The sequence below is a fragment of the Dipodomys merriami genome, unplaced genomic scaffold, assembly GCF_024711535.1.
Source record: "Dipodomys merriami isolate MVZ:Mamm:240054 unplaced genomic scaffold, mDipMer1.0.p SCAF_8, whole genome shotgun sequence".
Taxonomy (NCBI): Eukaryota; Metazoa; Chordata; class Mammalia; order Rodentia; family Heteromyidae; genus Dipodomys; species Dipodomys merriami.
Window position 1 is genome coordinate 31,334,714 of NW_027206401.1, and position 25,665 is coordinate 31,360,378.

General features: G+C 42.5%; 1 protein-coding gene across 1 annotated transcript in view; it reads left to right on the forward strand.

The window, feature by feature from the left end:
* The first annotated feature begins 10,211 nt into the window (after positions 1–10,211).
* The window catches only part of Mettl24 (methyltransferase like 24), a 100,251-nt gene continuing 84,797 nt past the window's right edge, over positions 10,212–25,665 (forward strand). The window contains exon 1 of the mRNA XM_070010643.1: positions 10,212–10,520. Coding sequence (XP_069866744.1) covers positions 10,212–10,520 — 309 coding nt within the window. The remainder of the gene's footprint in view (positions 10,521–25,665) is intronic.

Below are 25,665 nucleotides of genomic sequence, written 5' to 3' on the forward strand. Positions count from 1 at the left end.
TCACATTCTGTCAGGAGGTGCAGATTTGGGGCACTACCGTCTCGTTCACAGCAATCAATTTAATTCCTTCCTTTAATTCCACAGCTTGGACAATTTCCAGAGGGAGGGAAGAAGAGAAGGAGGGAAGGAGGGAAGGAACGTGGGAGGGAGACAGGGAAGGAAAGAAGGAATGAATGAAGGAAGGGTGGGTGGATGGAAGGAAGGAAGGAAGGAAGGAAAAGTGGGAGGGTGGAAGGAAGGAAAGAAGGAAAGAAGGAAGGAAGGAAGCAAGCAAGCAAGAAAAGAAGGAAGGGCCTTCTTTAATATTTCTTCTTGTCTCTGTGAGATGTGGTGGGAAAAGAAGGATCTGTGGGAGTTCCTGAACATAAAGACTCCTTGTTCACGCCTGAGAATGTGTTGGTAGCTATACTTAGAGGACTAAGAAGCACATAGGAGAACATGAATACAAGAACACCTGGTAATAACTGCATCCTACAATCCCCTCCTGCCATCACCATGGCGAGAAAACACTATGCACAGGCATCTATAGTCTGATGGAGGACCACCTGAAGCTTGTTAAAATAATGACTTTGGGGCCTCAGACAGGAAGCTGTCTGGGGGTGGGGCTTTTGAAGCAGTGGCGGAACAGCTCCCAGGGGGTGAATCTTAGGCCCACTTGGGTTTGAGAGCCTCAGTGTTCTGATCTGAAAATAATATAGTTCTTATACTTTCCCCAGGGCCATCACAGTAATGTGATGAGAGAGCAAAATGGCTTTTGACCTCCAGAGTTTTAATATATTCACAAGCTGAGTTGAAGTGACAAAGCCCTGAGATTTTCGCCTTTGGGCATGCTGTGCCTTGCTTCATCCTGTCAGTTCCCTGGTGATCTTTTTCTGACCTTAAAAGGTTTTTTTTAAGCCCTTGGGTTTGAGCAAGTTTAAATCAGGAATGTTTTTGACTTCAAAGTGATCTGTAGCTGGGAGATTATTTCTGGCATGTGTCACAATGATCGGATGAGGTGAGCACAGGAGGGGGTGAGCTCCTGAGGTGGTCCCCTCAAACAGGCAGTGTTTGGATCATTCTTCGAACCTCCAAACCCCTTTGTTGTCATAAAACCTAGGAATATCTCCTTGTGGCAGCTAATTTGTGGAAATAAGCATTCCTAACAATACCTGAGATGTGTTTTTAGAACACAGCCAGTAAAGTGTGTGTGTGTGTGTGTGTGTGTGTGTGTGTGTGTGTGTGTGTGTGTTTATGGTGTGTTGCTTCTTTTGTCAAAATAATTTTAAATGAGAGCTCAGAGCCTAGGGCTTCCTCAGATTCTCCTCTATCCGGGCACTGTTTGCCTCATCACTGCAGCTTTGACATTAGTCCTTTTCTCTCCAATGGCTTTTGAGACACATTCCCTGATTCTTCCTGTAGGGCAAAACAGTACCCGGATGGAGATCCAATCTGAAAGTGAGCAGTAAGGTTTTTATTATGACTGCTTTTGGTTGAGATGGATGAGTCACATGATCTGCTGGAAGGAAGGAATGCAGTGTCTTGTGTCCAACTTCAGCAGGTGCATTGTTTGAGGCTTATCAACAGTTCTTGAGACAAGATTGAGGCCCACTCCATGCAAGGCATTGGGGGAGGTACAAGGTGAGGAAGACTTCTATCTTAGGTAGAGCAAGAACGAAGCAAGTCCACAGAGGTTAGAACAACACCAAGAGTAGGGGAATGCAGTGTGAAGAGGTGCTAAAAATACAATCAGTCTCTTCTTTCTCTCTCTTTCTCTCTTTCTCTCTGTCTCTGTTTGTCTCCCTCCCTCTCTCTATTCCTTCCCCCTCCCCTTTTCCTTTCCCCTCCCTCCTTTCCCCTTCTCCTTTCCCCCCTTTATCCTCTCCCCTTTCTCTCCCCCTCCCTCTTCCCTCTATTTTTCTCCTTTCCTCCTCCCTTCTCCCTCCTCTTTCCCCCTCTTTTTCCTCTCCCCCCCCTCCTTTCTCCCTTGTCTCCCTCCTCCCCCTTTCCCCTCCCCTCCTCTCTCCCAAGCAGGCCAGGGCACTCAGACATTCCGTCCAGGTATTTTCCATAAGACTAGCCCAGAGCAGTTTTATTAGGCTGTGGAGTCAGCTGTGGTGTGATTTTAGGCAGGACTCCCAGTCTCAAATAGCAGGTTCAGAGTCCATCTTTCTATTGTAACTTTGTTCTTCTGGGTCTTGAGGGTTTTCATCTTGTTGAGTTCTTCCGTGAATGTGGATACTTCTCCTGAGACCATAAATCATGTGCTGATATCTTAATATTTAGCTACATTTCAGGGTGAGGTGAAGGAAAGGAATCGATAATCCAGTGAACACACACAAGTCTCATCTGGTATGTGGCTAGGAAGTAGCAAGAATACATATAAAATTGTGCTTAGGCTATCTTCCTGTTAGGAGCTGACTTAAAGCTGTCTTTTGGTGTTATATAATGAAAACATAATAGTATTTGGTTATCTTTAAATAGGATAAACAGCTTTTTTTTTGGGTGAACATTAAAATAAAAAACACTTCCCATCAGTCATGTCTTACAATCATGCCTTAACTTAGCACTCTACTCTTAGGAATTTAATGTGACAAAGTAATTATAAATGCGCACATTTGATTCACTGTTCACACCAATGATTATTTATGGAACATATACTACGTGACAGCTATTGTTCTAGACATCAGGATTATAGTAAAAATTGAAGTCAACAAAGACTGTGACCTCACATAGCTTATATTCTAGTAGGAGAAAACATACTAAAGGCATCATGTTATAGTTCTCATGGGCAGTTTTGAGTCCAAAGCATATTGAACTTCTCAGTTTATATCTTCTAGAAATACTCTCTTGACTTGGTGTTTGGGATACCACATTTTCATACCTCAGTGTTTATCTAGCTCTGCATTCTTTGCTGGATCCGTCTTACATTCCTGACTTTAAATTGGTGACTGCCAGAGTGAAACCTAGACTACTTCTTATTTTCCTCAATATCTACATGTTGATCATCTGGATTTATTTGTCCAGTCCTCACTACTTCATGAATTTCAGTCTTTTAAATCTAACTGCCTATTCTGGATTTCCACGTGGATGTCTAGTAGCCCTCCTAACATAACATAACCACCAAAATCAAAGTCTTTCTTCCTTCAGTCACTCATACTGGAGTCTTTCCCTTCTCGGTTATTGGCAATTTCATTCTTCTAATTATGTAGGAAAAACCTTGGAATCATTCTCAACGTTTTTCTTTCTGTCATATTCCAATCTGATCATCAGAGTTAGTTGCAAGGATGTTCAAGGTAGTGTTGTTTATAAAACTAAAAGGTGGAAGTAACCTAAGTGTTCAATAATGGAAGAATGGTTAAACTATGAAGCTGGATGCTGGTGGCTCATGCCTATAATCCTAGCTACGAGGGAGGCTGAGATTTGAAAATTGTGGTCTGAAGGCAGCTTGGACAGGAAAGTCTGTAAGACTCTTATCTCCAATAAACTACTCCTCCCAAAAAGCCAGAAGCAGCGTTGTGTCTTAGATGGTAAGGTGCTAGCCTTAAGAAAAAAAAGAAGATAAGGGTAGTGCCCACACTCTGTTTTCAAGCCCAAGATTGGCACAAAAGAACAAAAGGAGAAAAAGAACAAACAACAGTTTACCCAGTCATTAAAAGTAATGTTGCAAAGCTGGGCACTGGTGGCTCATGTTTAATACTAGCTACTCAGGAGGCTGAGATCTGAAGATCAGGGTTCAAGTCTGAGAAAGCCTAGGCTTTGAGCTCTCACAGAAAATTATTTTGACAAAAAAAGCAACTCTCTCTGTCTCTGTCTTTTCCCTAGATGTATGTTCTAAATACACATCTTAGGTATTGTTAGGAATGTTTATTTCCACAAGGAGACATTCTTAGGTTGTATGACAATAAAGGGGCTTAGATGTTCTAAGAGTCCATGACTCTTATACCCAATTAAACATTAAAAAGCCATAAGTGGAGCTATGGCTCAAGTGGTAGAGCAATAGCCTTGAGCAAGAAAGCTCAGGGACAGGACCCAAGCACTGAGTCCAATCTCCAGAATGGCACACACACACAAAAAATAATGTTGTAATCAGTAATCACCAAAGGACAAATTAAAATCCCAATCATGTCTTATCTGTGAGATGGTTATTATCACAAAGACCAGAGGTGACAAGTATTGATACTAGCTATTGGTAGGGCATGGGAACCTGAGTACACTGCTAGTATTTGGGGACATCCACTATGGAAAATAGGATTGAGCATTCTAAAGAAATCAAAACTAAGCCAAGCATTGGTGGCTCACATCTGTAATCCTAGTTACTCAGGAGGTTGAGATCTGAGGATCGCAGTTCAAAGCCAGCTCAAGCAGGAAAGTCCATGGGACACTTTTTGTTGTTGTTGGTCATGGGTCCTGAACTCTGGTCCTAGGTGATGTCCCTCAGCTCTTCAGCTCAAGGCTAATGCTCTACCACTTGAGCCACAGCGCCACTTCTGGCTTTTCTCTGCTTATGTGATGCTGAGGAATTGAACCCAGGGTCTCATGCATGCTAGGCAAGCACTCTACCACTGAGCCACCTTCCCAATAAACCACCAGAAAACCGGAAGCGACACTGTGGCTCAAGTGGTAGAGTGCTGGCCTTGAGATGAAAAGCTGAGGGACAGCACCCAGGCCCAGAGCTCAAGCCTCATGACCAACAAAAAAGAAAAAAAAAATCAAAACTAGAACTGCCATATGATATGACCCAATAAAGGAGAAGAAATGAACACTTTGTAAAGATATTTGCAATCACATGTTCACTGTTGCATTGTTCACAATAGCAAAGAAATGGAAATATCTACCAACAGATAACTGGATAAAGAAAATGTGGCATATTTATACAATAAGAACAAAAGGAGGAGATTCTGCCAATTCTTACAGCACAGATGGACCTGGAGGACATTATGTTAAGTGAAATAAACCCAACACAGCCAAAAATATTATGTGATAATTTCACTTAAAAAAGAGCTCAAATATGCAGAAAATTAAATGCTGGTTGCTGCTGGAGAAGGAAGAGCAGGAAAGGAAATGGGAGATGTATGTGGAAAGATGAAGATTATCAGACACATGACATAAACAAATTCAAAGACCCAAAATCTAGCATGAAGACTCTAGTCGCTGTATTAGACATTCTTGTTAAATAGGTACAATATCTCCCTCTCCCTTGACTTTTCTGAGGTTGCAGTTATTTCAGTTCAATTATGGTACAAAAGTATTAAAATGAAACTTCCAGTTATTATTCCAGAAATAAGTTTTAAATGGAGTACTGTATTGGTGGCATGATGGAATGAACCATCCCTTCTGACCAGTGTGTGTATTCTTCTTGCCCAACAGTCACTTAGTGGATGTCTCAGGATCAGATTGATTGTTGTGCTATTGTGGTGCTTGTAAATTAAGTTCAATGCTCTTCATAGCTCCAAATATCCATGGGGGTCTTGTAATCTATCCCTATTGAGGGAAGGGACTGCATAAATTTTGGACACTTCTCTCCTACTCTAGGACATATATGAGATTATAGAGATGTTAATGCACTTCACTACAGAATCTACATTTCACCTGCTCTGTCTCATAATGTCATGTTGTAAACTGCCCATGTACATAGTAAAATTTGTTTTTTATTAAATGATGTTGTGGCTGATAGGGAACAGTTTAAGGACATTTTTATTATGATAATTTCAAATCTGCTCAAAGATAGAGAGCTGGCTATAATAGCCATCAACTCCAAGCCATTTTTGTTTATTTATAACCCTGCTTATCTCTTGCCTCCTTGTAGTATTATCTTTAAGTATATCTCAAGATATTGTATTAGTTCATATGAAAACTATTATAAAAGCAGATTTAAAAGATCACACCATGATTTCAATTTGGTGGACTACATGCATATAGGAAAATGTCTGACAGTCTAGTTATCTCTGAGTCATGAGTTTAAAAATCATTGTTGATATTTTCTTTTGTCTGCATGAACTTGACCATGCATTGCAGACAGGAAGGACAGTGAGGGTGGGTCCAGGAAGTGTTGATGTGGACATTCAAGTTTTATTCCTCTTATACATCTGATTTCTTTAATTCAGGCTGGGTACTTCAATGGGTGAAACAGAAATATCATTTCACAGAGGTGTAGAATCAGCCTCTGCTGTTCTCCTTGGACAATCTGGAAAGTAAACCCTGCATCTTTTGTTACAGCATGGTCTCTCAGCTTTGGCTCCACTGACATGTTGGGCTGGATCATGCTTGATTGTGGAACTCTATCTTTGCCATTGGAGGATGTTTGATAGCATCTTCTCCCTTACTCCTATCAGCTATAACAACCAAAAATGTTTTCAGACCGTGCCAAATGTTCCCTGGGGAGGCAAAGTTAGCTACGGTTAAGAACCACGGAATTCTAGCAGGTGTGCGAGTTGAAGTGAACAAAGTCTAGATTTGCAGTAGTGATGTTTTGTTTCACTCATTTTGCTGGCTAAATTATACCCCTCATAAGGGAGATAATTTGTGATCGGATAAAAGCTGCTATTGTGGTTTGCTGAACTGCACGTTTAATTAGCTAACCTGTGACACAGTGGTTAATGGTGATCTGCATTTCTGAAACACATCCAGAAAGGACCAAAATGAGTTCAACCCTATGAGAAAAGCAAAGGTCGTGAATGAAAGACGGAGTGTCAGCTAGCACAGTGATCAGTCAGATTTGCCTCTCTGGCATACTAACAGCCCATTTCACTATTCATGATCATCCAGGACACAGGGACATGTTGTGTGGAGTTAAAAATGAGAGATTTCTTCCTTGAAAATTAATTATTCTACATACATATAAACAGGTCTCTTGGGTTAATAATAAACTCATAGATATAGCTGCACAAGAGAATCAAAAGGGCATTTAAATATTGCATTTAATTTAGTTATTTTTCATAATGGAAACATTTTATTAACCAACCATAGAAATGAGATAAAGGAAAATATGAGGTCATCTCGTCCATTTTCTTCAAGGGCTACACTGTTCTGTATGCACCCACCCACCCACCCTCTGCTCCACCCCCTGTTGAGTCTTATTTAATGTCTTTATTTTAATAATCTATCTATCAAAAAGAACTTAATAGATGAGCAGAAGGAATTCATCAGTTGTACCATACATTCAGAGGATTAGTGACACTGTACAGATTGCATAGAAAATAAAACTTGGGGCAAAGTCAGACACTGCTGATCCAGATTTATCAAACACTGTATAAATTATGTCTTTTAATTCTAAGTTTTTCTTTTTTTACTGGTCTTAGTTAGGGCTTTGGGCCTGGGTGCTATCCCTGAGCTTCTTTTGTTCCAGGCAAGCATTCTACCACTTGAGCCACAGCACCACTACCAGCTTTTTTGAATAGTTTATTGGAGATAAGAATCTCTCAGACTTTCCTGTCCAGGCTGGCTATGAACCATGATCCTCATATCTCAGCCTCCTGAGTAGGTAGGATTACAGGTGTGGGTCACTGGCATCTGACCTTTCTTTTCTTTTCTTTTTTTCTTCTTTTGTGGCTGTGCTTTGGCTGGAAACCAAGAGACTTGAGCTCTTGCTTTTCTTCATACATGACTGGTGTTCTACCACTTGAACCATGCCTCCAGTTCCATAAACAAATCATGTCTTCAGTAGTATCACATAACTACACAACTTCATAGGGTGTATTTGTGGGATTTTGAATTTTAATGATTATTTCCTTGGAATTATTTGGTATTCCCAATTGCAGAGAACACTGTGAGGTAAGTATTAATTTCCTTATGTTTTCTTTTTCTTTTTTTTTTTTTTGGTTGGTCGTGGGGCTTGAACTCTGGGCTTGGGCACTGCCTCTGTGCTCTTCAGCTCAAGGCGAGCACTCTACCACTTGAGCCACAGAGCCACTTCTAGTGGTTTATTGGAGATAAGAGTCTCACGGACTTTCCTGCCCAGGCTGGCTTTGAACAGTGATCCTCAGATCTCAGCCTCCTGAGTAGCTAGGATTACAGGCGTGAGCCACTGGTGCCCACTCTCTCCTTGTTTTCTTATACCTGATTATCTTGGGGGGGGGAAGCTTATTTTTTGTTTTCATCACATTTGGAATTTTCTTTAATGATCAATAATATAAAAATCACTGTCAATTGAGTATTCTCTTTTTTATTTTTATTTTTTTGTAGGTCATGGGGCTTAAAGTCTGGGCTTGGGTGCTATCCCTGAGCTCTTCGGCTCAAGGTAAGTACTCTTACTATTTGAGCCACAGCGCCACTTCTGGTTTTCTGGTGCTTAATTGGAAATAAGAGTCTCATGGACTTTCCTTCTTGGGCTGGCTTTTGAGCTGTGATACTCAGATCTCAGCATTCAGAGTAGCTAGGATTACAGGCATGGACCACGGGTGCCCGGATCTAATTGAGTATTTTCTGTGGGCCAGATATTACTTAGGTATTCATACAATAGTTATGCAACATTCATACTCCTACCATATTTACAAATATGTTTCCCCACAGGAAAATTGAAGCCAAGAGGTTAAGTGCATTGCCTAAAAGTCTCCCATGGCTGAATGACAGGGTCCTGATGAAAGCACAGGTCAGGTATAGTTACAGGATATGAGACTGTCTCCTCCAGTTTGTGTGAAGAAAAGAAATGTACTTGTGGAGATCCTTTAATACAGAGACCATCTGCAATTTCCCTGGGGGTAGGAAGGCTGCATCTAAAAAAGAAAAAATCAAAGTCAATCAAAACAAAACCTTCAGAAGCCTGCTGTGGTCTAAGAATGGACTAGACTGGGCTGGGAAGTTTGTTACACAGAGAGAAATAGTGTAAATGCTTTGTTCAGTGATAAATCTTTATTATCTTTAGGTAGTTGTATGAAGGGAATTTGATTCAACATATCAGTTCATAGCTACAATGCATCTTGATCAATGTCACCTCTAAGCTGAGCTTTTCTAAAGACAGGAAAGGAAGAAGGTTTTAGAGAAGAAAGCCTCCTATGGGAAATGAATCCGGGAGAGCACTGGGGCTCCATAGTAAGTCTCTGTTGTCTATACTGAGGGAAAGGGAGTGGAAAGTCAACAGGGGCAGTCCTATTCTGAACCACGGAAAAATGCAAACATAAACCATGCAGAGTTGGGGAAAACCGGCCATAACTTTAAAAGCACCCCACCCCCTACAACCATACAATACAGAACAACAAACATACAACCCCCAAACAAACAAACGATAACAAAACCGTAAAGGAACTAAGCCTATACCTAGAAGGCAAACCCATCCCCAAACCAAGGATGGGAAAGAATTATATCAACAATTGAAATTGGAACATTCAACCTTGAACTACCAGGCTGTGACTGTTCCGTCTGATTAATTAAGGTGAAGGTGATGATGGAAATACCAGCTGGGGAGCGTTTTGCCCAAAGATAAATTTGTCCCTCTGTATCTCTGCAAGACAGCAGGGAGGTGTGTGTTGGGAGCTAAATTAATTTGATTTACATCACGCCATGGTAACTTCTGTTCCCTCTCCCTGCTGTCAGATGCCTTCGCTGGCTCTGGCCCTCTCCTTCTTCACCCCCACACGTTTCATAACACGGGGGGAAAGCAATGGGTTTGGCTTCAGGCAGAATTTAGAAATGGAAGAACTCTAATTTGATTATTCTGCGTTTCAGTGCTATTCTCTCCCCCTCTCTCGCGCGCGGCGCTCCCTCCCCGCTTCTTTCTTGAGGGAGAGAAGTTGTAAACCGGAGCCCAAGGATGATCTATTTTTATATGGTGCTCCATGGCACAAACGGCTCGGCGATCCGAACTTGCTCGGTGTGGAGAGCCTGGCAGGGCCCCTGCCCTCCTCGGGCGCCGCTCCAGTAAAACTAACACCATGACATGCAATGATGGCCCGGGGTCCTTTGGCAACGTGCTCTTGCGGGCCTGGGACCTCGGTCTTCCCCAGGCCGGTGGCGCGGGGCGAGGGCGCCTCTTGAGGGTCCCGTGCCCGGTGGGGCGGCTCACCGCAGCCCTGGGTCGCGGCGGTGGCCGGGCGCGCCTGGCTGGGCGGGATAAGGTTCCGCCGGGGCCGGTCGGGAGGCAGGGAGGCGGGTCGGAGCCTGTGCCCCCAGCCCGCTGGGGAGTTCCCCGCCATCGGCAGCTCGGGTCCCCATCCCCGCTAGCTACCCATCGGTCGGCATCGATCTGGAGCTGTCCGCCCGGGACGCTGAGCGCCCCTCGGACCCCGGGCCCCGCCATGGCCAGGGAGAGGCCACCCGGCCGGGGCCGTAGCATCCTGCGCCGGTGGCTGCTCGGCGCCGCGCTGCTGCTGCTGCTGCTGGGCCTGCGGCTCTGCCTGGAGCTGCGCCGCGCGGGGTCGGGACCCCCAGCCCGCAGCGCCCCACCGGGCCCGGATCCCCGGCCTCCGGGGCCGCACCAGCTGCCCCCGCCGGGCCCGCCGCGGGGTGCCAGCAGGAGGCAGGTGACCTACGTGCGCAGTGGGCGCCGAGTGCCCCCCGCGCCCACGCCCGGCTGCTGCGCCCCGCGCGGGCGCCCCCGCACGAAGGTCAGTTCCAGACCGTGCAGCTCTGGGCCTTGGAGCAGAGGCCCTCTGCTCAGCCCGTCCTAGGTGGCTTCCGGGGGCGGCGGGGGCGGGGGGGGGGGGAGGCTCAACCAGGCCTGGCAGGTCGCCCCTACAGCCACCTCCAGCAGCGGCTGCTGCCATCTCTAATCTGCGCTTTCTTGGGCATCTTCACTGGTCGCAGCCTTCAATACCCCGCTGGAACGCAGTGGTTCTGAGCTGAGCAGCTCCCTGCTAGGCTCAAGCCCTGTTTGCTGGGCATCCTTCTAGGCACTTCCAGGATAGGAAGAGGAAGGAACAAAGAAAGGAGTTGTGGTTGCTGCTTTTGTGCTTTTGTGTCTCTCAGTTTTCCTCATTTCCCCATGGTGGGGTTTGGACAAAGCTGAGTGGGCAGCCCACTCATGAAAGGCTTGTCCACTACCTCGCAGGTGTAAAGAAGAGCCACGTTCTAGCTGAATTTCTCTGGAATGTCTCCCCAGGCGTTGGAAGGATGGTTGTGGTAGGGCGAGAAGTCAAGCCCCTACACCCCTGCTAATGGGAACTTAATTGGGTCCTGAGGACTGAATCATAACGTGCGTTTTTGTCTTAGGACGTTGGACGGTGTTTTTCTTCCTACCTCATTAACTTCTTGCCCTACCCTTCATTGCCTAGCTCGATTTTAACCTCTGATTGTTAAGTCTCTGGCCTCCCATCGTCCCTTTTGGAGCTCGTTAAATTTATATGGCACTTAGGAGTGGAAAGATGAACAATTGCAGGTACGAGCCTGCCTAGTCCTTACCATCACGCCTGCGTCCTCTGAAACAATCTCTATCTGAAGTCTGGTATCCCCCCCCATCCCCCAACTTCTGATGCCCAACTTCTAACCTACTTTTCAAATATTCTCCACTCTTCCCGATACTCCTTTCCTCCCCCTGCCCCTTCTTCTTCCCTTCCCTGCCTTTCTTCTTCCCACCCACTGCTGTTTCTTTCCAGGCCACCCCATGTTATCTCCGAGAAACTCAGTTCTTTTTCCTGTCTCTTCCTATATAAAGTCTTAATTAGCTCTTCTAAAAGAAAGCAGTCATCTCCTTCACATGTTGCTCATGTGCTTTCCACGACACTCTGAAGAGCATTCGACACTCTTGCTCAGAGCTTTTCAGATAGGCCATAGTACCTGGGGGTACAACATGAGTTCCAAGTCCAGGCTTTTAGCAGAGGTGACCCATGGTGAGACCAGTCCTGTAGTTTAAATGCATTCCTTTAAACAACTGAAAGGAGAGTCAGGAACAAGGAGAGGATATTGAGGTAAGGATTTGCTATTTTTTTTGTTCCTTTGTGGATGTGCTCAAATGTCCTTCATCCCACTCTGTACTTTTCCTTGAATTAAACAATTTACAGCCAATATCTATCGTTTCTGCTATCCCTGGTCCAAGAACTCCTCTTAAGTTGTTGTCTGCACTTCAGCAACAGCATTGATAGCTAGAGTCTACAAATGGCAAGATTTGGAATGCATGGAGTCAGAGGGTCACTGAAGGACAAGTTCACTTCCTGGGAGATTCTGCAGTGATACAGGCTGGAGATGGGGTGGGTGGCAATTGTGGAGGTGGTAAGAAGTGTTTGGAAGGAGCAGTGAGTTTCTATTTGTTTCACTTTTAGTAGATGAATCCAAAGGAAGATATATTAAGCTTGAGATATCTGTCAGACATTCAAGTGAAAATGTCAGCTGGGGCTTAGAGGTAATGTCAAGGTTGAGTAGTGATTTGGGGGTCATTATGTACAAGTTACACTAGAATTATGAGACTTTCTGAGACCAACTAGGGACTATGTATGGCTAATAGACAGGAGGCCTTAGTCTGAGTCCTGTGGATCTACCTTATTGGTGCTAAATTAGAGATAGGCATAGATGTACATGTCTGTAATCCCAGCATTTGGACATCCCTAGCATGTTATAGGCACTGAATAATGGTAGCCTTAGTTTTCACTACATGTTCTCGGGTTTTGAACCTTTGCTATCCCTCAAATGTAATTTGGTATGACCTATTTCCATTCTTTTGGCTTATGTTGATTTCTTCCCTGTATGGCTTCCATTCTGTTGCCTTACATCCTCTTATGTTTCCATCCTTGAATAGTCACAGCATGGTTCATTGATCCTATCACCCTACTTCTAAGACTATCTCTTCCCAGGTTTGAGATGATTAACAGCCAGTATTTTTTTTTTGTGAGTTGTGAGTTGCTTTGTTCATGTTGAGACCTGAAAATCCACTTCAGATAGAAAGTTTTGGCTCTATAGTTGTTTTCATTGTCAATGATGCATTTCCAGTAGCGACCTCTAGTAAATGCTTACTTCACCGGAACCAATGTGTAAAACTCTAATGATCTTTACCACTTTAGTTTGTTATGCAACTGTCTTTTGTTAAAATATATAGGAAAATGCCAAGCAGTAGTGATTCATGCGTGTATTACTAGATACTTTGGAGTCTGAAGGACGGTGGTTTGAAGCTAGTCTGGGCAGAAAAGTCCACTAGACACCATCTTCAAAATGACCAGCAAAACAGAGGTGGAGGTGTGATTCAAGTGGTAGAGCACCAGCAGTAAGAAAGAAACCCATGCAAGTGTAAGGTCCTGAGCTTAAGCCCATACACACACACAGAGAGAGAGGAAAGAAATGGGCTTAGTTCATTATAAATGTAGTAAGTTCTTAACTTCTGATAGAAAAAAAATTTCTCTCAATTTCCTTTTCTCTAGTTACTTGTTTAAAATGTATATCTAACTATCCCCAAGTTCCTAGACAGCAAGGACCTTGAATTTGGTCCCATTCTTTCCCAGTTGAATTAAAATATTCCTGAAACTGGAAAGACCAGTTATCTAATCTGTCTTTCCATTTCTGGGAAGAGTGCTCAATATCTTATATTTCTCTGGAGACAGAGCCTTAGAACAAGACATGGTATCATACATGCTATACACACCATTAAGTAATTACATGAACTTTGGAAGTTATTTGTTAAACTTCATGAACTTTTTTATTTTAATTTTGCTTCTTGAAAATACTGATGAACAATTTTATGAGCTTTCTTGGTTCTTTTGCCCTAGGCACCTACCAGATTGGTAAAGCAGAGCAAGTTCCATTCTATTTTGAGGACCACTTTCTGGGTGGATGAAAACCTGCATGAAATAATTGGGTTGCTGAATATTTCTTGTCACCATGTTCCCTTCGCAGGTGTTAGAAGCACAAAAAAATTCAGCAATTATACTGCCACTTTAATCATAGCTTGTGCTGCTCTTGGAGCAAAGAATCTGTTATTGAAAAGAGAAGTCGGGTATAGACCTCAGGTAGTTCTTTTTCTCTCATTTCCTTTGTTCACCACATAGGTACTTGCTATACATGCTAAGAACTCTTGCCCTTTAGGAATCCTAGTCTTGGAGCGTTGTGAGATGAGGCCAATGGGAGTTACTGGTAAATGCTACCCATTTTGATTGGCTCTATACCTGAGCGTATATATTCTTGAATATACAGACTCAAAGCCTTCCCTCAGAGTTCTTAATCTCCAAGTTTTGCATGCCACACATGCATAAGGAACTACTAGGATCCCTTTTCTTTCCATTCTCTATTTTCTATTTGTATCTATCAGTTTTTTTTTCCTTTTTAAAAATAGACATCACTGGTTCCCATAAATAATGCTCTTTGTGGTGGGGTGGTAATGGAAGACTGAACATGGTGTACCTGACCTTTGCTTTCTTAGGCTGTTCTTGGGTGCATGCTGTATGTCATATAGGCTGCCATTCCACCTAAAAGACAGCAGTTTTTAAATTCCAGGGCTAATTTACATAAGAGAGACACTCAGAGGCCATGCTTCCTGGAGAAATGTCTTCTGTCTTATCAGAGATATGTTACTTGACATTTCATGTTGGCTACGAAAATGACTTCTGAGTCACTGCGCTACAGAACCTAGCATTGTGTTGGCATGGCTTGTTAGTTACAGAGCCTTTGGAACAGTGTGTCAGGGGGTGGAGGGGAAAGCTGTTTCCTCTTCTTCTGAAAAACCATATGGCAAAGTTTGGTCTTTTACATGTCTTGTCATCCTCTTCTTAGTTTTCTCCTTCTGTGATCATCAGAAAGAAGGCAAAGTGGCATAACGTGCCCCGCCCCATAGTCAAGTACCCTAAGAGTCTTTTTTTTTCTTTACAAAAGGCTTGAAAGTAGGCTTAGACTCCTGGTGAAATAGGGCCCAGCAGTAGTGTGCAGCCCCTTTGGGTTTTTGCATATGTACCTACACTTCTCCTTAGAGATCTGCATGACTCAGTCCTCTCCCACTGTCTGCAGGAGGCAAAGCATTTTTTCCTTTTAAACCAAGTCAGTTGTGGAGGGAATTGAATGAGCTCCAGCAATATGTGGGTGTTAAATAGCAGCAGTTGCTTAGTTTCATAAAGAAAAGCAGGTTTTGATTACAACTTTGATGTACCTTTGATGGGGACTGGGTCTCTCTCTGTACTCCAGCTAGATAGACCCTGCAGTTTGTTTCTCAGAGTGTGTTTTGCAGGGAAAGGAACTGCTAATAGAAGCTCTTATTGTTTTTCAACAACGAGTGGTAGAAATTTTAGCTTTTTGTGTGTAATTTGTCTAGTCCGTTTTCTCTAAGGAAGGGATGTTTTGTCAGTTTTCTTGAATTGAATTGGCTTTTAGTCTGTGAAGAGAGTCAGGGTCTCATAGTTTAACCAGAAACATATCTACAATGCTAGACATCTGACTTTTTCCATTTGTGCCATGATGCCTTTGGAATCCTTGTGATTCTAAGGAGTTTGGCTCTTTTTGTTCTGTGATGCATAGAAAGAAACAAGAGCTTGGATCTTTTCTCTAGATATCTCACCCAGATCCTAATTGAGGGTAGGGAAATGTGTTGTCTGACAAGCATTTCTAGCTTGCTCAAATGATTGAAAGAAAATCAAATTTTAGGAACTTTCTAATCTAAGGCCATTTGTAATTTAAACTATTAGCAAACTGGGTTGCTAGTTAATAGCTCAGGAGGTTTAGCTAGCCTATGAATTTTTGTTTGAGTCAGATACTGTTCTATGACTTCAAATATCTCTCTCTCTTGGCTGGGGATTGAATGCATGCATACTAGGCAAGCACTCTCATCCTGAGCTATATTCCAAGCCCAGATGTTCTCAAAATCAGCACTTATTTTCCTCAAATGTGACAGGTGAGGGGAATGATGCTTGGCTTGTTGGTAGTGTGACATATAACAGGTTTAGAGAAACAGAAGGGCTTCTGAATAATTCCTTTTAAGAACGATGTAACCAAGGCTGGAGCTGGATATTGGAGAGGGTGAGTTTGTAAGGAAATATACTTAGTTAATGTAATCTACATAAAGCTATTTTAGTTGTGAACAAGGAAAATGGACTCTGTCCCAGTTTAAGCAAAAAGAAGAGAAGAAGATAAGAAATAAAGAAATATACTGGGTTAGGTGCTAGTGGCTCATCCCTGTAATTCTAGCTATTCAGGTGGTTGAGATCTGAGGCAGCCTGGGCAGGGAAATCTGTGACACTCTTATCTCCAATAAACCACCAAAAAGTGAGAAGTAGAGCTGTGCATCAAGTAGAAGAGCACTAGCCTTGAACACAAAATCTCAGGGACAGTGCCCCAAGTTCAAGCCACTAGCACAAAAAACAATCAAGCAAGAGAGAAAAGAAGGAAGGAAGGAAGGAAAGAAGGAAGGAAGGAAGGAAGGAAGGAAGGAAGGATGGAAGGAAGGATGGAAGGAAGGAAAGCTTAGAAAGGTTCTGGGAGGAAATGGAAGAGTAGCAGGAGCCAAGAGGGTTCTGGAACTTGATTATGGATCAAAACAAGCCCAAAGATCTTAGTGATCCATACTACCCATTACCACAAGTGCAGTGGATATTTATTATTTTGACAGTGTACTTTTAAGTATCCTTTTGTGTTTGAGGAATTCTTTACCTTTTTAAGAAAAAAGGGATAACATATCCTGCATCTAGAGTGCCTTCATGGGCCTAGGCATTCAGACAACTGATGAGTGTTCAGATTGTACCTTGGAGATGTACAGAGGCAGGTGGACTAGGCCCAGGGAAAGCCAGGGAAGCCCAGTGGCTGGGGTTCTAGCAGTGGCGAGTGAGCCATGCACAGCACCAAGGCCATGTAGTCTACATTGCCTGTGCAGAGATGTGTCTCCTGCCCTTGATGGCCTGTAAGCTAATAAATCTTTAATCAATTTCCTCTCTACTTAACTAGCCTGAGTAGTTTCTATTGTTTACATCTAATCACCTTGACAGAACAATAAATTAGAACAGGCACTTGGAAACTTACCACTATAGCTTTCCCTTTGCAATTCTGCTTAGGTCTATTTAATTCAAGATTTGGAACATGATGATCAGGAGGTCAGGTGAACTATGGCTTAAGAACCTCCCCAACAAGGTAATGACATTCAGCTTCAGATTCTGAATTACACAAACCTGCTTGCTCATCTCTAGAGACATCAAGTTCAGTTTCATGGTGCTGTGTACCTCCAGTACCAGGAAACAAAGATGTGGTTTCGGTCACTTTCACAAACAACATCCAATCTCAGGGCTCGTGTTGATGTAGGTTCATCTTCTGGGGCCATGTATTTGCTGTGGATTGGTGGATGGGTGCTGCTCTGTGTTGTCCTTGGTTTCCCAGGCTGGCAGTGCAGCCATCTGTCTACTCGCTGGTCACTGTGCCAGAAGGGTTAGTGCTCTGCAGGGTCTTGCCTGCCACCACTCTTGTTCACAACCCACCAGCCAAGCGCCCATTATTGCAGAGTCTCTCTCTTCCTCTCAAGGCCAGAGGTGCCAGAAGTCAGAGCCGAACATGTTTGGCCAGCCAACTGTGGCTAACACAGCATGGTGACCCTTCCATCATGGATGATTAGATGTGGTCTGGGTCGTGTTTCAGGTTTGTGCTTTGTACACTTCACCGAATCTGAGCATTTTGACAATGCTGAATAAAATCACGGTTGGCTCTTTTCAGAGGGCTGAGATCTAAAATGAAGCAGATGTCTGAATTAAGCATCACTGTGAAATAAAAACAGAATTGATTTACATCTTGCAAACAGTGCTGGGGTGCATCCTGCAGTTTGTTAAATGCAATGATTCGTATTGACATTGTTTATGTGAGATTCTTTGCACACGGCAAAGATAGTCTGCCAGACATTTTTTTTCCTGGGAAAAAGGGGTGGGGAGAAGCAAGTCATTTGAATAAATAAATCCATGAATGTAAATGAGCTGACGGCTTCGGATGAGAGGAGTCAATGCCATGGATAAAGCCATCTTCATGGAGGCTACTTACTCAGTCGCACTTGGAGCTAGTTGAAAGGATTCCAAATGTGTTTACAGAAATCTAGCCCCAAATCAGAGGAATATGCAAGTTGTATATCATTTGCTCCCTGCACAATCTGACATCAAGCAATTTTCGTCTGCGTTTCATCTACTTTGAGTAGAGCACAATAAATCACTTAAGAAATCTTAATTAGCAAAATACATGCTTATTGGACTTAGAGTGATTAGGCTGTAGAAAGCTGCTTCTTCAGTCAGCAGTTTTGGGAGTAGAACGTGGGCAAAGTCAGCGAAGGTAATGCATGAGATCCTTGGACATCTGTTTATATACATTTATAACAGTCATAAAAAATACTTTAGTTCATATAGGCTGTCTGTAAAATGGGCTTCAGCCTCTCTCTCTCTCTTCTGTCTCTCAGATCTTGATACTGTAACCTTCACCATTTTTGTAGCTGGAATTACAGGTACAAATCACCATACCCAGCTCTTATATTATTTGTTTACTTACTTATGTATTTGTTGGTTGTGTGCCTTGGACTTAGGGCCTGGGCGCTGTCCCTGAGACTCTTTTTTTAAAAAAAATAAGTTTTGTATTGTGAAAATACTGTACAGAGGGGTTACAGTTACATGAGCAAGGTAATGAGTACAATTCTTATCCAGCATTGTTATCTCTAATTAACCACTCAAAAACTGGAAGTGATGCTGTGGCTCAGTTGTAGAGCACTAGCTTTGAGCACAAAGAGGCTCTGGGATTTTCAGCTTTTTGAAATAGGAGTTTACCTCAAAGGAATATTTATAAGTCTGTTTACTCACTAAGTGGCTACTCTATTACTTTAGTTCAAGGCTTTAAAAAATTATTACATTGCTATACTTCTTATCACACACTGTAGGATTATTTTGCAGATTACAGTTTGAAAAGCGGATGATCTCATTACTTCCGGCTTCTGAAGTCTCCTTTTCTCTCAATATTTACATGAAAATGGCTTGAGTCACACACTAGTGGAACTTCATAGCTTTACTTCTATCCTATACTCAGAAAATGTTCAGTCCCTTTTAGCTGAATTCCTGTTGCAAACTCATTGTCTTACTCTGGCTTGGACGACCCACTTTCATCTTCCTGAGTGGTACCACACAGGCCCTACTGAAAGTCTCAGGAGAATGGAAGGAGATAGCAATGGAATAACAAAATAGATATCAATAGCAACAACAAAACACATACCAATCTAAAATCAATGCCTTGAAGTTTTCCTGGCTGTTGAGATTTCCTGCTGGCTATTTCCCTTCTAAGGCTCCTGCATCCTTGTTCTTATCTTTTCTCTCTTTCTTTTCTTTCTTTTCTTTCTTTGCCTTCCTTCCTTCCTTCCTTCCTTCCTTCCTTCCTTCCTTCCTTCCTTCCTTCCTTCCTCCCTCCCTCCCTCCCTCTCTCCCTTCCTCCCTCTCTCCCTCTCTCTCCCTTTCTTTCTTTTCTTTCTTTCTTTCTTTCTTTCTTTCTTTCTTTCTTTCTTTCTTTCTTTCTTTCTTTCTTTCTTTCTTTCTTTCTTCTTCTTCTTCTTTCTTTCTTTCTTTCTTTCTTTCTTTCTTTCTTTCTTTCTTTCTTTCTTTCTTTCTTTCTTTCTTTCTTTCTTTCTTTCTTTCTTTCTTTCTTTCTTTTCTTTCTTTCTGCTTGAACTCTGGGCCTGGGTACTGTCCCTGAGCTCTTCAGCTCAAGGCTAGTGTTCTACCACTTGAGCCACAGTGCCATTTCTGGTTTTTTTTTAAATTTAATTTTATTTGTGAACATACTGTACAGAGGGGTTACAATTACATGGGCAGGATAATGCGTACATTTCTTACCAAGCATTGCAGCCTCCTCCTTTGGTTTACCCTTCACATCCCTTCCCAGCCTCCCCCCTCCCCCCCAATCCCAATCCTTCTCCTTCCTCACCTTCCTCCCCCCCCCCCCCCCCCCGTACCGACGTTGTAAAGCTCGCCATTTCTGGTTTTTGAGTAGTTAATTGGAGGTAAGAGTCTCAGAGGGACTTTTCTCCCAGGGTTGGCTTTGAATCACGATCCTCGGATCTCAGCCTCCTGAGTAGCTAGGATTACAGGTGTGAGCCACCCGTACCCAGCTCCTGCCTTTTCTTATATACACATCAATCCCTTTCTTCCATTACTGAGTCTTTAAATCTCTACCCCTGGCCCTACTTTTTTGGGTTCCTAGCAAACAAATCCTAACATGTGTCCCTTTAAAAAAAAAAAAAACTTAGGCAATTTAGCTTGCTTTGTTTTCCCCTCTCCTTGCAGGCCTGGTCCAAAGATGAGATGTGCCACTTAGAAGGCAAAATTGGCAGCTAGACTTTATTTTCAATAATCATGTTTTCTCTCTCCTCTCTACTACTAGTCAAGCTATGTAATGTACTCAGCTCAGTACCTTGGACATGGTAAGCACTTAGTGTTGTTTCTACTCTATGCCATACCTAACTCTATGTTGAAATCTAGCTGGCAGAAAAAACATGCTGATATTATAGGTTTTCAGTTTGACATTAAGGCTTCTTATCTTCCCAAATCAACTAATATGTTTTAGAGGTTCATTTTAGCTATTTTTGCCCTGTTGGAATTTCAAGTATGCCTTACATTGCTGAAAAACAAATTTGAACTGATTATATAATTATAATAGGGGATGTTCTCTTTGAATGGTGAATATTCAATTTGCACAGAAATAGTAAAAACTAGTTTTTTAGACTAATGTGCACTTAGAGCAGCTTCAATCAGGAGCAGACAGCCACATCAGTTTTGAAAACAAAATGCTTGAATTTATTTGGGTGCCCTGGATACAGAGAGTTGTTTTGGAAAAATCTGAAAGCCTGGACCTAATTCCTGGACAAGGAATGTTCTTATTTATAAAATGAAACCACCAGTACACACTGGAGTTTGTTTAACACATATAACATCAAATCTTTCCTTGTTATGGTAATATGTTAGGACAAGAAACAGGAATAATGAACTATCAATATATATCATTTGTTCTTTTAGAAGTATAGATGCTGGGAATTGAAAGAAAGGCTTATGTGTTTGGTCAAGTCATTAACTTAATTTGAAAACCAGAAATTATTCTTCAGGATTTTTTCCCTTCTAGTGTTCAAATTATAAAACCATACAGCAATGGGAAAAATAGGATAAGAAAAGTTGGAATTTAATTGTCTGCCTTTCTATCCAAAGACTTAGGTTATAGCTATTTTAAAACCCCAAACTTTAAATATAAAAATAGATGTGAAGAAATAGGAACATACTTCAGTCTGGAGGGAAAAATGTAGAGTGATAAAGAGAAATAGAGCAGGGAGACTGTACAGGGAGCATTTCTGCTCAGGGCTCAGGTTTTCAGGCTTTCAGTGTGCAGATAACTGAGGATAAACACTCAGACTGAGCTCTGAGCAGCAGGCCTTCCCTCTTTCTGTCTACCATCTTCTCTCCTTCCCTCTTTACTATTCTCTCTTTTTTTCTTCTCCTTCCTTCCTTCCTTCCTTCCTGCCTTCCTGCCTTCCTGCCTTCCTGCCTTCCTTCCTCTCTCTCTTACTTTCCTTTCTTTCTCTTTATCTCTCTTTCCTTCATTCTTTCTTTCCCTCCTTCCCTCCCTCCCTCTTCTTTCTTTCTTCAGAAAGAAAAAGGGGATAGTGGGGAAGAGGGGCTATTGGAGAAGGGACAGGCACAAAATTGTATGAGGACAGAACATGAATCTAGCCACAGCTGAGAGTTCACGGCCATCAGCCACTGGTGTTCCAAGACCTTTCCTTAAATGGAACCTGGGTTCTGAAGTTGGGGAAAATGTGCAGTTCATACTGCTTCCCTCATCATTCTCAAGCTACTGGCTTAGTGCTGAGGCTCAACCCCACCTGTGAAAAAGCAAGAGTCAGTGATTCATTTTATGGTGATACATAAAATTCAGGTACTTCAACCAGGCCCCAGTGGCTCATGCTTGTAATCCTAACTACTCAAGAGGCTGACAGCTGAGGACTGTGATTCAAAGCTAGCCAGCATGAGCCATTGGCACCGAGCTACCATTGAATTTTTAATTTTTACCAATTTATTTCATTTATAAATAGTTTTCTGGGGTTTTTTCAAATCTGTCTGCATATATTTCATAGACTCCCAGTATTGCTTCTACAAAAATACAATTCCATCTCCAATATTTTTAGGTATTTTATATTTTTTACATTTTTCATTTGTTAATTCCAGTACCAAAGTCATGCGCATATAACCTTGTTTCTGCTTTATTTTGCTGTCTGGTGCTCTTTGACTATGAACTTATTTTGCTTGATCTGTGAGAGTTCTGAGGATCTAAATTGAAGAGGTTTTCATTTGTTTCTTCCAGAATTCAGAAGGCTGATGGAAGTATGGCTCAGTGGAAGTGCACCTGACTACCAAGTGCAAGGCTCTGAGCTTGCCTAATAGACAGACAGACAGATAGACAGACAGACAGACAGACACACACACACACACACACACACACACACACACACAGAAATAACAAAGAGACGGAGATACCATGAGAGACAGACAGACAGGCAGACAGATAGACAGTCAGACAGACAGACAGACAGACACACACACACACACACACACACACACACAGAAATAACAGAGACTGAGAGACCGAGAGAGAGAGAGACAGACAGACAAAGGGAGAGAGAGAGAGAGAGAGAGAGAGAGAGAGAGAGAGAGAGAGAGAGAGAGAGAGAGAGAGAGAGAGAGAGAGAGAGAGAGAGAGAGAGAGAGAGATTCCAGAAAGCCAGTCTCTAGAAAATCTAGAAGGCTGGTTTAGACTCTTGCTATCTAGGAGCCTAGCAGTATATATTGCATCTAAGATCTTTTCTTAAAAAAAAAATTGTGCCAGTGCTGGAGCTTAAACTCAAGGTCTGAGTTCTGAGTGTTGTCCTTCCACATTTCCCCTCAAGGCTAGGACTCTGCCACTCCTTCCTTCTTCCCTCCCTCCCTTCTTCCCTCCCTCCCTTCTTCCCTCCCTCCCTCCCTCCCTTCTTTCTTTCTTTCTTTCTTTCTTTCTTTCTTTCTTTCTTTCTTTCTTTCTTTCTTTCTTTCTTTCTTTCTTTTCTTTCTTTCTTTTCTTTCTTTCTTTCTTTCTTTCTTTCTTTCTTTCTTTCTTTCTTTCTTTCTTTCTTTCTTTCTTTCTTTCTTTCTTTCTTTCTTTCTTTCTTCTTTTTCTCTCTCTGCTCCCTTCCTTCCTTTTTTTTCTGTTCTGGGGCCTGGGAGTGGTCTCTGAGCTTTTTCACTCATTGCTAGTACTCTGCTATGAACCATAGCCACACTTCAGCTCTTTGGTAATTAATTAGAAATGAGAGTCTTATGGACTTTCCTGTCTTGGCTAGCTCTGAACCACAATCCTCAGATCTCAGCCTTCTTAGTAGTTAGGATTGCATGGGCCTGGCTAGTTTTTTTTTTCCATTGTGGGGCTTGAACTCTGGGCCTGGATGCTGTTCCTCAGCTCTTCAGCTCAAGATAAGCACTCTACCACTTGAGCCACAGGACCACTTTTGATTTTCTGGTGGTTACTTGAAGATAAGAGTCTCACAGACTTTCCTTCCCAGGCTGGCTTTGCACTGTGATCCTCAGACCTCAGTGGCTAGGATTAAAACAATTTGATGGAAGCTCTGGGAAGCATTGCAGAATGTGGGGCTTCTGCACATACACATTCATAGACAGGTAATTTAAGTGGGGGGGACTTGCGGCTCTTAGAAACCCAACTCTACTGGGACAGCAGATCAGAATCATTCATAGGAGTTTCTAGAATATAGATATTTCCTTTGTCTAGACTTTCTGTGAAGGTGGTATCTGTTCAAGACATAGGCCAGTCTAGTTGGGATGGCCAGTTCCTAAACTTGGGTCAGATGACCCACCTTTTGCCAGAAGTTGCCTTGGTGTTGCCCTGTCTTGGAATTACCTTATTGTGGCTTGGGCTAAGCTTCAGTAGAGTGGATCATGGAGCTGTGACATCAGCTACAGAGGAAGAACCCACTCTCATCTGCCAGCACCTTTCCTGGTGCATGCTAGGATAGCCAGGTTTGCTCATCTTTGTCCCTTTAAGCTATACTCAGAAGAAGAGCTATGTTTTCTTTTCACAATAGTTGCCATTGATGTTTGTGTTATTTCATTTGTAAACCAAGTACCTTTTCTATGGCATAAAATTGATCAATGCTCAATGAATTTTGAACATGGAAAAAAAATTCATAGCTTGAAATTAATAAGGGAACTATAGGTCATCTCTTCCATTGTATCCACTTTCTGATTTGTGTTTTTATTCCTCCAATTACACTTCAAGATTGATCTACCCTCTGACTAAGCTGATTGGTAGCTTGCATTGTCTCTGCTCATTGTCTCTGTGATCTTCACAGCCATTTAATTAAAAACTAGAGTCCAAGCCTCATATCTAAAGTCACTCATTTGCAGTAATTGGGTCAGTTACATAAAAGGTGGAGAAATCAGTGAGTCACTGAGGCGTGCACATGTGCATGCGAGTCTATCTTAACTGAAAGCATGTGTGTGTCTATTCATTTGAAACTCTTTTTTGCAATTTTTCTTGCAAAAACCATCTAAATTGCATCACCTACCCTTTACAGTTTTGGTTTCTTTAAAATGGAGCAAGAACTTGACACTTACAAAGCATTCAGAGTGCAGAACACCTTGAGATTTAGTGATTTTGTTATTCTCTTTTACAGTTACTTCACTCATACCCAGTCCAACAACATTTAAAAATAACACCTCACTTTTTTTTTTTTTTTTGGGTCCGGTCATGGGGCCTGAACTCTGGGCCTGGGCGCTGTCCCTCAGCTCTTCATCTCAAGGCTAGCACTCTACCACTTGAGCCACAGCACCACTTCCGGCTTTTTCTTTTTGCTTATGTGGTGCTGAGGAATCGAACCCAGGGCCTCTGGCATGCAAGGCATGCGCTCTACCACTGAGCCACCTTCCCAGCCCTAACACCTCACTTTTATTCACTTGGTTTTTATAGAACAAGAGAAGAACCCATTTTTCTTCTGTGCCCACATTTCATGTATTTGCTTAAAATCATTTATAAGCTATATTATTTCTATAACTTGCACAACTGATAGGAATGATATGGGAACTCCAATGACTCCTGGTGAAAATGAACTAAACCATTAGAATGGGGAGTGTACAAGGAGAGAAACTTGGAGTGTCAGTTCATCTAGGGTGGTTTTGTAGAGACAGAGTAAGAGTGCTTCTAGTATCTGGGTGTGAAGACACATATCTGTAATGCTAGCACTTGGGAGGCTGAAGCAAGAAGACCATGAGTTTTCTTAAATTAAATTTACTCACTAGACACTGTGCTGAAAATGAACTGTACAACTTGTAAGTGGGGGCAGGAGGGGCAAACTCGTAGAGAGCGAAGGAAGACAGTGTTCAAAAAGAAATGCACTCTTTACCTGATTTATGTAACTGTAACCCCTCTGTGTATCACATTTACAATAATAATAAAAATGCAAAAAATTGCATTACAGTAGTTGTACAAAAAGGTTACAATTCCATAATTACGGTGAGCACAATGCTACCCCTTCTAGCATTCTCCTCCACTTTCCTTCTCCTGTCCCTACCCTTGGGTTATGTAGTTCCATTTTTGCATAATGTACATTGAATATAATGACTTTGAGTTTGGGTTACATGGTGAGAGTTTGTCACACTAAAAATTTCTACTGTAGGGGCTGGGAAGGTGGCTCAGCGGTAGAGCGTTTGCCTTGCATGCATGAGGCCCTGGGTTCAATTCCTCAGCACCACATAAGAAAAAAGAAAAAAGCCAGAAGTGGCGCTGTGGCTCAAGTGATAGAGCACTAGCCTTGAG